This window comes from the organism of the source record quoted next, unplaced genomic scaffold, assembly GCF_019419815.1.
Source record: "Pyrus x bretschneideri cultivar Hongxiangsu unplaced genomic scaffold, Pyrus_bretschneideri_v1 Contig38, whole genome shotgun sequence".
In the NCBI taxonomy this organism is placed as follows: domain Eukaryota; kingdom Viridiplantae; phylum Streptophyta; class Magnoliopsida; order Rosales; family Rosaceae; genus Pyrus; species Pyrus x bretschneideri.
Window position 1 is genome coordinate 394,550 of NW_025999701.1, and position 15,494 is coordinate 410,043.

The window sequence follows — 15,494 nt, forward strand, 5'->3', positions numbered from 1 at the left end:
TACCGCATCCTGGACCTGCTGATTAATCTCAGCCGTCCAAAGATAAAACGACGTCGCTGAGGGGGGCTCGTAGCCGTGAAGGCTGAAACTGCAAACAGGCTATTCCTTGCAAAATAGCAAAACAGAAGCAAAAATGGAGGATGGTCATGGATGAAAGAAGAAGCCCATTCGCCTGAGGCTTTTGCAGGTTCTTTTCTGCGACGTAAAGAAATTGAAGGAGACAAGAATATGGCTCTCAATTACGGCAACGATCACTGGGCATTTCTGGTATAAAATTCATCTTCTTGAACTTACTCTCTCTCTCTCTCCCCCTCGAATTAAGGGTTTTTTTGGGTTGGGAACTTGGGGTTCTTTGCTTTGAAATCTTGGGTTTAGTTTGCTTCTTTTGCAATTTTGAGTTCTAATTGAAATTGGATTTATTGGGTGTAGGAATCTTGTTTGGTTGACAAGAGTATGGCAATTTTTCGTATTTCGATGTTGCAATCGTTATTCGTGTTCGTGTTTACCCTTGTATTTCTTTTTTTTAGCCTACATATTCTTGACAACCAAACATATCCTAATCAAATCTGAAGGTGCATCTTGTTCTTGTGATTAGGATTAACTTGCAATCTCTTTTATTTCATGCAACTTCTCTGGACCTTTAATTTACTTGTTTACATCTCTCTTTGCTGATTGATACAGCAAGAAATCGATGCGCCTCTGTGGGTGGATCTCACTCTTGAAGCCAACTCAACAAACCAATATATGTGGGTTCTAGTATACTCAGAGACAAATATTTTCTTTAATTTTCAGAAATGGTTTATAATTTACAAAGTATATGTGATGTCAATTTCTAATTCTTCTTTTTTGGATTGGATACATTGCAGTGACGATGACTGGTTTTACAGAAGCCATCTGTAAGTATCCTTTGGTCCTTGGATTATGCGGCATTTTCCATTTTGTCTTTGTAATTCATGCTGTCAAATAAGAATGCTGAGTTTTAGTAATGTACTGGAATTATTAGGTTCCACCAATGCTCTTCACGCCAGTTGAAGGCTGCATTTTTGAATTTGGGTGAGGATAGTATGGGCTTAAACTTTGACTTAGTAGGACCATCTTCGCCACAACTTCCGTCTGCTGTCTCTAAGTCAAGAGGCAAAGACTTTGTAAGCAAGAAATGGAGAGGGGAAAACCAAGATTTTACAGATAAGCGGGACCCAGACAAAGTTCTGAGTGGAACATCTTCCTGTGGGAACTCAGGGTCCAGTGATAAGATGAAACGCAAATCAAGCTATATACAGTTGAAAGGAACATCCCGTTCCAAATCAAGTTCAGTTTGTAAAAGCAGTCTAACTGGAAATCACATACCCAATTGCTCTAAGCCAACGTCCTCTGGTGGGGATCCAACATGTAGTTTTAGTTCTGTGACAAACAAGGAAAATGAAAGCAGTACAGCAAGCACCATTACATCTGAGAGTGGTCAGCAGCAACAACAGAAGTTTATGGAGAAATCAAATCCGGCATTGAGTCAAACAAATGGGATATTTTCAGTAATAAAGGCTGGTTTCAGGAAAAGCGGTATTATGAGGACAGCAGCCAGAGTGGAGATTAATTGTGATAGAAGGAAATCAAGAGGCCATAAATCTTCATTCAGCAAGTCTAGTGTGGGATCATCTTCAAATCCTCGTTCAAATGGCAGGACCTCGACATCTACATCAATACGGTACAAAGAAAGATCTCCATATAGCAGGAATGTGGCAAGAATGAGTTATGCAACCAAGAACAGAATAAAACCTTCTAAAGTATCCAAGTTGTCTACGCATAAGAGTGAGAGAGGAACTGCAAACTACATAATTGGACCTAATGTTTCAAAGTCAATCCACACGGAAGCTACAAAACCAAAGGTGAGATGTCACAAATCTGAGACACAGATAATAAGAATTTTCTTGATTGTGATGTATGCATATCTGAAATAATCGCCTACTAGTAAGGGACTTGTCAGTTAGGACTGTACTCTATTTAATTGTGATGTATGCATATTTTATTCTCTCCCTCTTTTCGTAACACATCCCAAAAAGCATTTTTAGGGCCCCATATTTGTTCATGGTTTTCTTGCAATTTATTCCTACTGAATTTGATCTCGATGGGCCACAAGATTGATATTGACATGAATCATACTGTTTGTGTAGGTTCAGTATCAGATTCTGAGAAGGAAACCTTTGGATTCTGTTCTAGTTAAAGAAACTAAACCGGTAACTGCTGTGAAATCTAAGAAGAAACCAGTTGTTGGTGGATCTAACAGATTGGCAGCCCCAGGAAAAGAGAATTTGAAAGGGAGAATCGCTGGGAGTCAGAAATGCAATAACAAAGGCATTGCTCCTGCAACCATGGTTTGGAGTCCGAAGGGGACAAAACAGAGTATTTTGCAAAGGACTGACCAAACGTGACTGGCTGGAAAGGTACATAAGTTAATAGTCGATTATTAGTCCTTTGTAATCGTTTGTATTTGTCAAACAGGATTAGAAAAAAGTTCATCTTTCACTCCTCATGTACCATTTAGCGTAAAAACAATTGTTTTCCCCTTAAGTGTGGTTTGGGAGTGGAGGCTTTTTGGATATTCATCATTGTTTCCACAGCAGAACCAGGGCTAACCTTGTCGTACTTCAAATTTTTAGGTGTTTGCTCCTTTAGGTGCTGACATTAGTCTGACGGATGATCTTGTTAAAGAGTAGAAATTTAGGGGAGGTTGAACCTCATTAGGCTTTTGTATGTGCTGCAATATAGACAGAAAGCATCATGTCTGGGGCAGTGATCTTAGTTGATATTGCTAGGGTACTTGTTATCTGAACATACGCAATCTCTAATTAAATTTTGTGTTAATCCCAATCCATATCCGATTTAGTATAGAGATTGGTGATGAATTGCAGACACTTTCACTTAATAATCTGATAATGTTGAGCTTCTTTTGAGCAGGGGAAAGTCGGCGGTCCAAGCCATTTGGTAAGCCTGAAGGATGTTCCAAAGAGACCCCATTTCAGATGAGAGACCAGTGCAGTCTAGCTGATTTGTATGTATAGGGTAAACCTGATATCACTTCTGACACTGGAGAAAAAGTAGAGTGAAACAGAGTTTAGCCCTCGAATGATCCGAGATTCTTGCTGGCCCAGAGGGTCCTGTATTTCTATGGAAGTTTTTCTTCTGATTGCCATGAGTTGAGGTGATATCTTTCGAGTGGCGCTATTTTCACGCACCTCATGCTAGTTTCGAGTGGCGCTATTCTAATAGTCGTTTAGTATTATGTACATATCTAGTGGAGAAAGCTCTTCTAGATTTCTTTTCATTTGACAAATTGAAAGAGAGAGGGAGTAGGATCTGTAATTCACATCAATTTTGAAAATATTAGAGGTTTCTGTAATGAAATGTTAGACGCGCAAATCGTTTACTTTGAAGGTGTAATACAAGTTGATGTTTTCTTGACTTACAAGCCATCTCAGACAACGGCGTCGTTTCCAGGCTAAAAGAAATCAGATGGATTTTGCGACCACAAATTCCAGCCAACCTGCCCGTTGATACCATGGTTGCTTTGTCTGGTGGCCGGAAACCATGACCGTCACCATGTTCACAATCTCTCACATCATGTATCACTCAATACAGATATGTACAGTACCCGGAAAAGAACATTAACTCGATTTGGAACAAAATCAACTGAAGCGGGCATCCACTCTTGTAACGATCAAATTACATTTTGCGACCCTTCGGAAGGAACATTCAAACAGCTTGAATGTAGACTTCCATCAGAAGCCTCTACGAATGGATTGTCTTTGTCCCAGCTCTGAACTCTTTAGCTCCTACGTCCTTCTGCGCCGAAATGGAGGTACGTAAGGTTGGAACCGTGACATGAAGTTGGACTGCCTTGTCAAAGCATGGGAGAACCTTACTGATTGTTACCTTCTAAGAGCGCCGTAATTTCTCGTAACCTACAAAAAAGGAGAATAAAAGCTCAGTACTATTAGAAATCTCTCAAGAACAAAAGCAGGCAGTCCTCTATATTTCCAGGCTGATTTTTAAAGAACACAGGTAAAAGGAAAAAGAAGAAAGAAGAACAACCCGAGGCAGAGGCTTATTTAATCTCTTTGTCACATCTTCATCGTCGTCGTCATCATCTTTGTTCATAAACATTCGGTTAATTGCAGAGCTATCTGATTTCTTTCCACGCTTAGATGGTTGCGTAGAGCCTCTACCTCTCCCCCTTGGTGCAGCCCTTTTCCGTCCTCTACTTGGAACAATTTCATCATTTTCCTTCAATAATTGAAACCATATTATCTTATCAAATGAGTAGCATAAACAACATTGATTCGGTTTATGGAACGTGTAAACATGCAAAATTATTTAATGGTTGGCACAAGGCAAAAGGAGGTTGTGTGTTGGACTTAAAAAAAAAAAAAAAAAAAAAAAAAAAATCATATGAAAGAGCTTCGCCAGTCAATTGACAGTAACTTAAGAACAGCCCGGATTTTCATTAGCTATTACTGATTTAATGCCAAAACTCAGTTGAAAAAGAAGGTAATCCATACCGAACTATTATCAACCTCATCAATTCCAAGTTTCCCTGCCTCTTCTTCACTCGAAGGAGAATCCACATCATCCCCATCATCAGCAATACTTCGTACAGCGGCAGTTGCAGCAACTGATGCAGATCTGCAGTAATTATATTAGCTAAGATACAAAACTGGGAACATGAATGTCTCGACTAGTTAATGCAATATGAACCAAACGTGTAGCAGACTTCTAACTGCTTGCAATTAGCTACTTAGAATACATCCTAATAAGTCATGATTTTGCAATGTCAGAACTTGTTTTCTTGTCTAACCGGAGTTGGTTTCTTAGTAAGAAGGCTGCGTTAGTTGTGTTCTTGGGATTTTACATTAGTTCTTTGGCATCCTAATTGCTTCTTTAATTGTGTTTATTAGTTCACATCAGAGTCAACGACAATGACATATACAGAATGAAATTGAACTGTCACATAGAACAGCAATAAGGACAAACAAGGAAGGAATCCCCAGTTAGCAACGCTACCCGTAGGGCACAGAAAAAGGATACCATGTAGATATTTTTAACTGAAAACATTAGTAAATACAGAAAACAGAAAAACTAACTTGTAATGGAAAAGATAAAGTCCTATAAAGGTTAAGGGTACTATTTGCATTTTGTGGTAGACTTTAATGTTGAATACCAGAGAGAATCATGACAAATATCATGCAGTTGGAGGATAAAGTTTTGCAGCTATATTTGTTCCTACATATTTCTCTCTTACACCTCTAAAGCAACTAATTAAATTGCTGGTTATTAATTAAGTTTTAAAATGAAGTGGCCGCTTAATTGATTGAATATCTTCTCAAACTTAGGTCAAAGAAAAACCTCTGAGAAGACCGAAATCCAAGAGATGCATCGAGAGTCGTCTGCTTCAAGGTACTGGTACCCCTGCCCCTGCCTCTGCCCCTTCCTCTTGCAGTAGTTTTACCCTTACCAACTTCTGAGGTAGACGTTCTGCCCTTGCGGCCTCTGGCAGTGGATGTTGAGCCAGTCATCTGCGTTGCATCTTCATCGTCACTGAAGGAAACTGCACTTGCAGTTCCAGCAGCACTTGTACTTCTGAAATCCTACACGAAGAACAATAGCTTAAAAATGAAAATAGTAGGCACATGTATCAGCCAAAAAATTCTGAAATGGATGCAACGCAGAAAAGTGATGCAAATTCTCGAAAAAAGCAGATTAAAATCAGAATTACCTCCCAAGGAGGGGCAGTGGATGAGAATGGAGAGTTACTCTTAGAGTTCGTAGGTCTTTCCTTGACACGTTCCTGCACTTATAACATAAATATTTGGTCAGTGTATGGAAGCAAGCCCTCATTAATTTCCATAGTAATGCTTAAGGCCACAACAGGGTGAGATGCATGAGGGAAAGTAGCTCCTTAAAACCTAAAAATCCCAAATTCAAGACTTCTATGTTTTTTCTTTTATGTCAAAACTGCCTACAATTATGATCAATGAATTGCAAACTTTGAATCACGTATATACGTTTTTCCCATATCTAAGAACTAAAACCAAACTCTATGAAATTAGTACAAGAGGTCTCAGTCGACTGCTATGCATTTTGGGCCTAGATGTCTCATTTCAAATCCCAACGACAGCCCTGAAGGCCCCATCAGGGCAAAATAATTGTCCATGAAACTGACTAGAATAGGGTAACACAATCACTGATGAAAGAAAAATATTTGAAATTTAATCATTCTTGCCTGCAAGCACTCCCCGACTTTAACTATTAAATCTTCCTCTTCAAATGTCACTGTATCTGGATCCTTAGCAATTTTCTTCTGTAGAAGTAGAAAAGAAAATTGTCAGTAACATACTTCAAAAGAAAATACAATAGCTAGTTGAAACTTTAATTTAAACAGAGCAAGTACTCACTCGAGTTTCTTCAAGATTGTACTTCACGCAAGAATAGAAAGCCATTTTGTCATCCTTACTAACAAAATTGTGCAATGCAACATCCAAATCATTGACAGGAAGGATCTCCATTTTCTGCATGATCAGATATCCCCATGAGGGTTTAACCTTAAAATAAAATTTACAAGCTGTAAACCTGTAAGTAATTGTAATGTCGTCTACAATATTTTTCCACATGACTTCCATTTTAGCAATAATCCAAAAAATAAATCATATCCTGGAATCATAAACCCTTACTATGATGGCGAAGGACAAAAAGAACCAAGTTTCAATCACGTTAAGTTTTCCACTGATAATGTTTTCCATAAGTAAGTTGAGGTGTATGTTTCTGAGCAAATTGTGGAACTGTTTATCCGCGAGAAACTAACAAAACTCTATTCTGTATAAAACAAATCCAGAGTTCCACTGGATGAAAAGTACTATATGCATGATAATCTGAGTACAGGAAAGAAGGAATATGACAGCTGATACCAGATTATTTTCCGCAACCAAAGCCTCTATGTTTTGCTGATTTAGTTCTTCCGGGCGAAGCCGTTCAGAATCATCAATTTTAGCTACAATAAAAGATAAGAAATAATTAACTGAAAATCTGTGAATATATGAATTCTAACATTTAATGGACTTCAGAAATAGCTCTGACTGTAACGAAATCCCCGAGTAACAGAGTCTACTGTCGTAGTGATGTCAGAACTGAACTTCCCCTACATGGTGAGAATTTATTTAAAGTCTCATCAAGTTTTATTACCATCACTTTTGTTTGAGATATAACACAACTGTAGCTAATGTATGTGAAAGTCTTTAGACTGATGCCAGCACTAAGATTTAAATTGTGGGCAATCTGTTAATCTAATGGACCTATGAGGTTAATATATTGGAAATCTCATAGGTGAGGTCATACTGCACCAAGCTTTTTGTTATTCAAAAATTAAGTGAAGTGTTGGAACTTATAAGATGGTATAAAAACAAACACTCAACCAATGCAAAATCCACTACTGTTGAAGCTTTTGAAAATTTGTGATAATAAGTACCTTCGCTCCGGCCCTTTGTTGAAGCTTTTGAAAATATAAGAATGTCTTGTGGGTTTGCAACCTTAAAGTCATTACAATAGCAATGATTTATTTCCAAAATGTGATACGAGAAAAATTAGCAGTAGAATACTGATCTAGGATTAGTGAATGTACCTTCCCCACATACTTCTGTCCAAATCTTTGAGGATTTATTGTCATAAATCCAGAATAGTCCACCTGCCAATTGTTCCATTGAAGTTATACGATCACATGGAAGGGGAGGTTGAGGTTACATTGGGTAAAAAAGAGAACATCCATATGTACACAAATACTTGTAGATCGGAAGCCAAGGCATGGGATAGGAAAAAGGCCTAGAGATGTGAGGATGCATATATGAGGATCACCATCATAATACCAACATCTTAAGTTAAATTGGGGATATTACCTTTATTCGAACTAGTGGAAGTTGGGGCTGTGATCCGCTAACATTTTTCCTAGATTTCTCTATCTGAGCGTTGACCTATGGAAATTCAAATCTATACTATTAATATACAGCACATGCATCAGAGGGCATAATACAGGGAAAAAAGAAAGGCATGGGAAAGTACAACAGTCCGATATTACTTGCAATTAGACTTACCACTTTGTCCAAGTGTTCAAGAATTGAATTAGGATCATTGGGATCAATTTCAGGTTCATCTTTTAATACAATCTGTAGCAGAAAAAATATATTATTAATCAAAAGTTTTAATGTAGAAGAAAACGTAAGCATTAAATCACCTCTGTGTACTCAAAAGGCCTCACTGACGTCAAAGGAATCTTGGTTGGACGGTATTGATTCCCCTGCATAAAAGTATAACAGCATCCAACTCAGTTTGGGAGGAGAAAGGATCAAAAGATGCTGCTTGCAGGAAAAAAAAAAAAGATCTAACATTGTTTTGCAACCTTAATTTCTAAAAGGAGCACATGCTTTGGCTTTGATTCTCCGTCAATCAGTGATGTTGCAACAGAAGAACCAGGTTGTGTAATGTGAAATCCCATCCCCGGAACTTCCTGTCAGAAACAAAATCATGTAAAGTCGTGTAAGGCACCCTCCCAACAAGACCAAAACTACGCACCTAGAGACAGATGCACGTACACACTCAAGCTTGCATGCACAAGCATGCACATGTCCATGTTGCATATATTGATAAAGCAATATTCATTGGCACCTGAGGGTCCACGAGGCATTCGTGTTCATGCCCCCACACTACGAAGTCTAGGAAGCGTGGTAAAAAGTGCTCATTGATGGCATTTTTTGGGTTTGTCTTCACTCTGCACACAAAATTATATAACTTCGTAACTAGGAAGATTGACAACTTAAATCAAATGAAACCATGTTATAAATCGGGATTCCTCCTTAATGATGATTAATCCAATTTCACCCACCCACCCACACACCAAACCTGTTCTGATGAAGCACTAGAATGTTGAACCAGTCTGACACTTCCAACCCTTCTTGAGATTCAGGTCTCATCCATTGTACAGCATGTGGTGTCTAACATATGAATAATATGCCCAACAAATATGTGTTTAGAAGCCTGCAAATAAACAGCATAAAGCAAATTCTCAACATCAAATACCTGAAACATTCTATTGAGCCGTTCATCTCTAATATTTCCAAGACCATAAAGAGCCACTGATGTTGCACCCTGCAATTCAGGAGGAGTTATGCGCCATGCAGCACAAAGACAAAAACCCTCTATTCACCAAAAGAAGACATTAGATCCTCCCAATCCTACTATTAATTAAATCCATAAACTAACCTTCCTCATGAGAATAGGATACACAGTGATCTGACCAACCCCAGAACCCCCAAGACCCATTTTCCCAAAATAGTTTACAAGGTTGCACGCTGAGAGAATATCGACAGCAGAAAGATTATCCTGCCAATAACCACAATGTTAAGAAGTACAGATACATGGTACTTAAAACAGCTGTAGCAAACACATTTCAAAATATTGATAAATACCATGCATGAGCATACGAAAGAGGGGGTCCTTGCTCCTCTTTTTGGCAATAACATAATTGCTATTTAAAACATATCCCTTTTCTTCCCAGCGATAGCCATTAGCCTATTGTACCCTCCCTCTCCATTTTTAAATACCCCCTCTCTTTTCCTCTCTTACAGTAATTGGATATAAAATAACAGAACTGGTAAGCTTATGGCCCATTTTTGGGGGTCATCTTTTCATGGGTTCAAGGACTGGTCACATTAGATGCAGCTTACTCCAAAAGATAAACATGTTTTTCTTGATATTTTAACAAGACCATTCAAATGATCAAATCCTTTACTAACTGTAAATCTATATACTTAGAAAACACATAACTACAGCAAATGGTATGTCTGAATTTGCTGACAAGCCTAGTAAGTTATAAGTTTCTTTCTTGTAGGAATCGATAGAAAGCTGATGAGGATTCTAAGCTCAATCCCCTGGAAACTTGAACCCTTTAATTACAACCAACAAGCTTGACCAGTGAGCTATATATGATAACGAATTTGTGTAAAAAAAATCTTAAAACATGGTGCTAAAAATGATTTCTGATGAGAAACATTGATAATGTTTTAAAAAGAAATGAAAGGGCAAATACGCAAACAACTTCACTGATAGAATCCATACCACTCCAGCAGGGTCGTCATGATTTCCATGGATACTAAACACTGGCAATCCAACATTGAAGTGAGGATCTTCATAATTTACATGACCAAATCTGTTAGAACAAGAATTTTGTTATTAACAGAAGGGTGCCTATCATCCTTATCATAATATATCTCTAATTTTTTACAGAAAGTCAAGGTTCCTGATACAAACTTGGATGCAAAAACACATCAGAGTGACATATCATTGCAGCAAAAATTCCGTATTTCTCCATTTGCTAAACTCATGGCATTTGAACCAAATGTCAACTTAGACATATCATTGCAGTAAAAATTCCAAGCAAACAACAAACGTGCAGTTCATTAATTATGTGCAGTTCATTAACTACATACGTATTTGGAAAATTCACAGTCTGGTCGCTAACAACTTGGAACTGCACTGGCTGATCATTGAGGCAATGACGGCGGAGAATCTCAATGGCCTTAACTAGTGTTGACCTTGAAGGCTTATTCTCATGGAACAGATCACCACCCAGAAGCAAAAAATCCACCTGATAGAGGATAAATGCCAAAATGTGTTGGTTCACAGACAGTATAAGGAAACAGTTTCAATCGAAAAGAGCTTTGCAATACTGTATTTCTCCAAATGTGGACACAAAATTGAAAGGAATTAGAGAACGGGAATCAAACCACAATTGCAAAGTTGATTTGCATGGAGTGAGACTACAAATACAGCTAGAATGAAAAATTGGCTATTACATTCTTTTGTTGTGCTATTGAGCATATCTCATCAAATGCCTGGAACGAATCATGGCGCCGTACTTCATCCTTCTCCATATAACCCAGATGGCAATCCGTAGCAACAAGTATTCGAAGTGTATTACTAAAATCCTCCCTGAAAATTGTTTCATTGAAGGTAAAAATCGGAAAATACCATTTGCCCCGAAAATCTGAATACATATTGCAGAGAAATGTACCTTGACAAGTCACCCATACTGACAGTTGATACTTTTTAACCCTACAACTTGTCGAAACCACAGACTGTTATGATCATAAAATCCCCCGATTTCGATTAGAATTTGATTTTACTAACGCCGGCATTTCCACCAATAACAATTCAAAATCCAAACAATTGAAAGCGAAAAAAGGATCAGAATTTACAGTTCAAGGAAAGCATTTGCTACAAAGGTTGAAGTAAATTAAACCTCCCAGCATGCAACTTTCGATATCGAAAAAATTCAAAAATCTCAAGTCGAATACTGAAAGCCGAAATCCAAAACCCCTAAAACGCAGTGTTTTAGCAGCACAAGAACACAAAATCGAACAGAGTAAATACGGAAAAGAAAAAAAAAATCAGAGTGAAAGTTCCATTCCCTAGTTGCTGATGAATTTTGTGAGTACAAATTTCGAACCAAAAATTAAAGTACTACAGTAAGCGATTCAACGAATTCGGTAGTCAATTACCGAGTTCTTTTTTTTTTTTTTTTTCCTTGTTTTTTTTCTCGGGAAACAAACAGTCGATATAGCGAGAGGTGATTACCTGTCTTATGGTGTTGTCAATACGACTGCGAGTGCGAATGCAGAAGCGGATTCGGCGAAGCTTTGCGACCGGAAAAGGGAACGGTGGCGGGGAATTTTGAAAGAGCGATGACAGTGGAAACAGAGAAGAAAGGTACGTTGACACTGTTTTTCAGCGATTTACGTACCAAAGTACTCTTGCTGTTTTCAGCTATTAACAATTGTGGCCTAATTTTGGTTTTGTATATTGGGCTGGATCTCTGGTTTTGGATTGGGCCAAGTCTCTGGTGACATGAAGGGTGATCTGATGGGCCACCACCAATGACACCACCACCTTGTCATGACCATCGTCAAACGCCTTCCACCACCACCACCCCTGTTTCTGCCCAACCACCATCACCGCCACTACCAACTCGTCACAACCATTATCACTCCAACCTCACCTAGCGATGAGTCAATGATCGCTAGTATCAGAAATCCCACCACCTCTGCCATCACATTTCCATGATCATATTTACAACTCCATCAAAATCCATATATTTATAACTTCATAGTATATAAAAGTTAATTAAATTCATACATTTATAAATTCATCAAGATCTTTTAAAATCTTTGTTCAATCCACCCCTTAGAAATAGTTGACACATACGTAAGTGATAGACAAAATATATTAAGAGAAGTCTCTTTGTTAATCAAAGAAGAGAGACTTATATGTAATTAGTATACTGTCATCAAGATGTATTGGTATGAATTAATATTATGTATAATTTGACATCGAATTTAAAACTTGAGTAACTATGAGCTAAAGAGAAAATCTCTCACCACCATGAATTAATATTATGTAATTTGAAAGTTCAAGAGACAACTTTAGTTGGCATGTACGTGGGTACTACACATAAATTTTACAGTTTTTTACGCATTTTTCCTCTCCCACAACCAACCCTGGTTTGGTTCCCTCAATTAGTTAAAGATAGCATTGAGAAGCGTCCGTACAATGATATAGAAATGTCAAATTAGATTATATTGACCAAACAACCCAAGTCCTTGGAAACAAGTGAGGAGAACTCCAGAAATCCTCTAATCATATATGTTCATCATACATCGTGCAGTCAATTTTCGTCAGGTACTGTTTATATTTAATTTTAAATAAAACGATTTATAATAATTTATGACCACACAATGTACGATAAACATATGTAATTGGAGGATCTCCGAGATTCTCATAAAGAAGATCCGAAGAGGATCATCATTCCTTGAAATATTATTCATTTCAGAAGTAGCAATTCTTGTCCATCCTTATTGGGAGTTACAAGTCTTATACTGTGTCTTCGTAGCTAACCACTTGGTTTCTGGTTATGCATGGCTCCTATCGATCAAAAGAAAGAAGATATATAAAACCAAGAGAAGGAGATTAACTTCAAGACAGAAGATATATAAGAGAGGGAAATTGAGGGCCACTTTGGAATTGCTATGATTTTTTTTTTAACTACTTATAATGTGTTTTAAGAATAATCAGCTGTAAAATAAAAGCATTTGAGCGTTTGGTAATGTATAAAGCAATGTAAAAGCACTTGATAAATTTTAGTGTAAAAGAGTTATAATTGTATATAACAACAAAAATGAACATGGTAGTGGGGTTAGTGGAACTAGCAAGGACAGTGGTGGTGGTGGCAGCAACAAAGGTAGGGGGTATGGTGGCAATGCTAATAGTGGTGTGTGGTGGTTAGGGTGTAGAGGTAACAATGGTGATAGGAGGAGTCGCGGCATTAGTGGAAGTTCTTGTGGCAATGGTGGCGGCTATGGTCATGGCAAGTATAGCGGCAGTGGCGACAACAATGGTGGATGTGGTGGTGGTGGTGGTAACGATAGTGATCGCAATGAAGGTGGTGCCGGTTGTGATGGAGGTGGTGGCATTATGGTTGTGATGATGTTGGTAGCAACAATGGTTGTGGTAATGGGAGTGGTGGTGTAACGTTAGTATTTGTAGTGATAGGTGGTGGCGATCACTTTGTTCTCCAATAGATAAAATGTTGGTAGTGTTGGAAATGTGCCCTAAAACCAATCATATGATGATACTTTACGGACATTTCAAACTAATGTAGTTTAAAGGGCAAAGATTATTGTTTGAGCCGTCTAATATAAATGTTATATGCTTAAACGATAAGTCCAAGGAATATGTGATTGGAAGAATGTGATCTAAAGAAGTTAGATTCATGAGACCATTCTTTCGTTGACACATCCTAAACGTTCCTGATCATAGGATTGTCAATTGGGCATTGACAGTCCGTTAAGATCAGTACGTGCTATGTCTTCTCTCAGGGAGAGTGACTAGTCTCGAGTCATTGGTGTGTGTGACATCAAGACAAGTACGTAGGTGCTCAATAGAGAATGAGTTCACTGAACACGATCAACGAAGAGTTCTCATATTCATGTCACATGAGAACTCATGGTTGGGATAATGCAAATTAGTCTTTTGACCTGAGGCATCACAGTTGTCTTGTGGTTAGGTCCTTAATCTTTGATTATGTCAACGTCACTCTATCAGGGTCTCCACGGCATCGTTGGGGTTAAGCTACTTAGCCATGGAGGCAAGTGAATGCGCAACAAGGGATCTCTAACCTTCAAACTGTTTGAGGGAGAATACTCTATGATATGATTTAGAATCTCTGGCCAGAGTATGAATGAGATGTTGGAATGCGTTCCAGATCACATTCAAGGTAATCATATAAGTACAAAGATTCACATTGGATAGTAGACATGAATAAACTATCAAACCAAACAATGTGGTCAAGAGTATTGTATTAGAGAAAGACCGTATTGCATTTGTAATCCTAAACTGAATAGGTTCTCCACCTCTTCTGATTAGCTTGGGTAACCATGATATGCTGCTAGGTGTCACTCATGGTTTGTGGAAGCCCTAAAAGTGTATTATCACTAACGGGAGAATTGAAAGTAAGTTTCAATTCACAATCGATTTGAAAGAGTTTGAATCGCCCACTGCCTCGCTAAAAGGAACCTAATGGATCGTACACCGTGTAAGGTAGAGTTTGAAGATTCAACGGAGATGAGTAAGAATAATTAAATGGTTTAATTATTTATGGCAAGGATTAATTAATATGATTATTAATCAAACGAATAAGTTCGTTGAAGACCTCGGGATAGTTTTGGACCTTAAGGCCCAATGGGCTTCGAACGTCAAGTCCATTGACTTAAGTTGTATGACAACTTAATGAATAATGATTCACAAAGGCCCAAATAGCCCAATTAATCCCCATAGGCCGGCCATTTAGAGGAGGGTAGTGAATTTGGCTTAATTGCAAGTTTGCCACTCCATTGTGAGGTGGTATAAAGACATCTTTATAGCCATTTCATCCTTAGGGTTTTCTAGGGAGTAAAGATGAGAACACAAACCTCCCTTTGCTCTCAAAGAGGCCGGCCAATCTAGAGGGGAATAGCTAGCAATCTTACTTCCTCTAGGTCACTCATTTCTTCTACAATATACCTTGGTGTGGAGACTTAGAGGTTCTCAATTTTGGGAACTTGGAGAAACCTTTTCATCCATCCAAATCCATGGATCCAAGATGCAAGGAATGAAGGCCCTCTCTTTGGGTGATTAGCCTTTGCTTATGCAAAAAGGAATCTATAAAGGTATTGATTTCTCAACTCACTTTGTTTTGAGTTGAGTCTTGATTCACCTATCTACTAGGCTTTGAATTTCATGGGTAAATGTTTTGTTTTAAGTGCATACAAGCATGATTCCGCCTTTAATTGTTAATTGCATGCTATTGATGTTGCTTAAATGAACATGTTTTTCACAAATTTTCCTTCAGGTAGAAGGTTAAACAA

The 15,494-nt window shown here is 38.1% G+C and overlaps 3 protein-coding genes across 5 annotated transcripts; 2 read left to right on the top strand and 1 right to left on the bottom strand.

Moving 5' to 3' along the window:
• Positions 1-3,456, top strand: LOC103934434. 2 transcript variants are annotated; one of them, XM_048564166.1, is made up of 6 exons: positions 1-267; positions 682-746; positions 867-896; positions 1,004-1,883; positions 2,169-2,438; positions 2,655-2,932. In XM_048564166.1, exons 1-5 carry the CDS (start codon positions 151-153, stop codon positions 2,424-2,426), a joined length of 1,350 nt encoding a protein of 449 aa, XP_048420123.1. In that variant the 5' UTR covers positions 1-150; the 3' UTR covers positions 2,427-2,438; positions 2,655-2,932. The 2 variants fall into 2 exon arrangements, with proteins under 2 accessions (XP_048420123.1, XP_009342456.1); XM_009344181.3 differs by lacking the exon at positions 2,655-2,932 and adding an exon at positions 2,953-3,456 and having other exon boundaries at positions 2-267.
• LOC103927390 (double-strand break repair protein MRE11) lies at positions 3,395-11,838 on the bottom strand. Of its 2 annotated transcripts, none has more exons than XM_048564164.1 (23): positions 11,671-11,838; positions 11,108-11,148; positions 10,890-11,025; positions 10,524-10,681; positions 10,153-10,243; positions 9,298-9,417; positions 9,115-9,183; positions 8,938-9,029; positions 8,704-8,806; positions 8,438-8,545; positions 8,273-8,335; positions 8,133-8,204; positions 7,938-8,012; positions 7,667-7,729; positions 7,514-7,574; positions 6,957-7,039; positions 6,447-6,560; positions 6,275-6,352; positions 5,768-5,839; positions 5,398-5,639; positions 4,554-4,677; positions 4,087-4,278; positions 3,395-3,956 (listed from the first exon to the last, which is right to left on the bottom strand). In XM_048564164.1, exons 2-23 carry the CDS (start codon positions 11,122-11,124, stop codon positions 3,924-3,926), a joined length of 2,166 nt encoding a protein of 721 aa, XP_048420121.1. In that variant the 5' UTR covers positions 11,125-11,148; positions 11,671-11,838; the 3' UTR covers positions 3,395-3,923. The 2 variants fall into 2 exon arrangements, with proteins under 2 accessions (XP_048420121.1, XP_048420122.1); XM_048564165.1 differs by having other exon boundaries at positions 11,108-11,171.
• On the top strand, positions 11,778-13,620 carry LOC125468400 (putative glycine-rich cell wall structural protein 1). Its single transcript, XM_048564081.1, has 2 exons — positions 11,778-11,840; positions 13,234-13,620. Exons 1-2 carry the CDS (start codon positions 11,778-11,780, stop codon positions 13,618-13,620), a joined length of 450 nt encoding a protein of 149 aa, XP_048420038.1.
• The last annotated feature ends 1,874 nt before the right edge of the window (positions 13,621-15,494 follow it).

Bases quoted from the DNA above. Each gene is read 5' to 3' on its own strand.
- LOC125468400 (XM_048564081.1), top strand. From the start codon at position 11,778: ATGACAGTGGAAACAGAGAAGAAAGGTACGTTGACACTGTTTTTCAGC. The intron at 11,841-13,233 runs GTACTCTTGCTG...GATAAATTTTAG, and splicing joins TCAGCGATTTACGTACCAAA to TGTAAAAGAGTTATAATTGT.
- LOC103927390 (XM_048564164.1), bottom strand. The intron at 9,030-9,114 runs GTATTTGATGTT...TTCATATGTTAG, and splicing joins GGCTCAATAGAATGTTTCAG to ACACCACATGCTGTACAATG. The intron at 5,840-6,274 runs GCAAGAATGATT...TTATAAGTGCAG, and splicing joins AAGTCGGGGAGTGCTTGCAG to GAACGTGTCAAGGAAAGACC.
- LOC103934434 (XM_048564166.1), top strand. From the start codon at position 151: ATGAAAGAAGAAGCCCATTCGCCTGAGGCTTTTGCAGGTTCTTTTCTG. The intron at 747-866 runs GTGGGTTCTAGT...GATACATTGCAG, and splicing joins AACTCAACAAACCAATATAT to TGACGATGACTGGTTTTACA. The intron at 1,884-2,168 runs GTGAGATGTCAC...CTGTTTGTGTAG, and splicing joins CGGAAGCTACAAAACCAAAG to GTTCAGTATCAGATTCTGAG.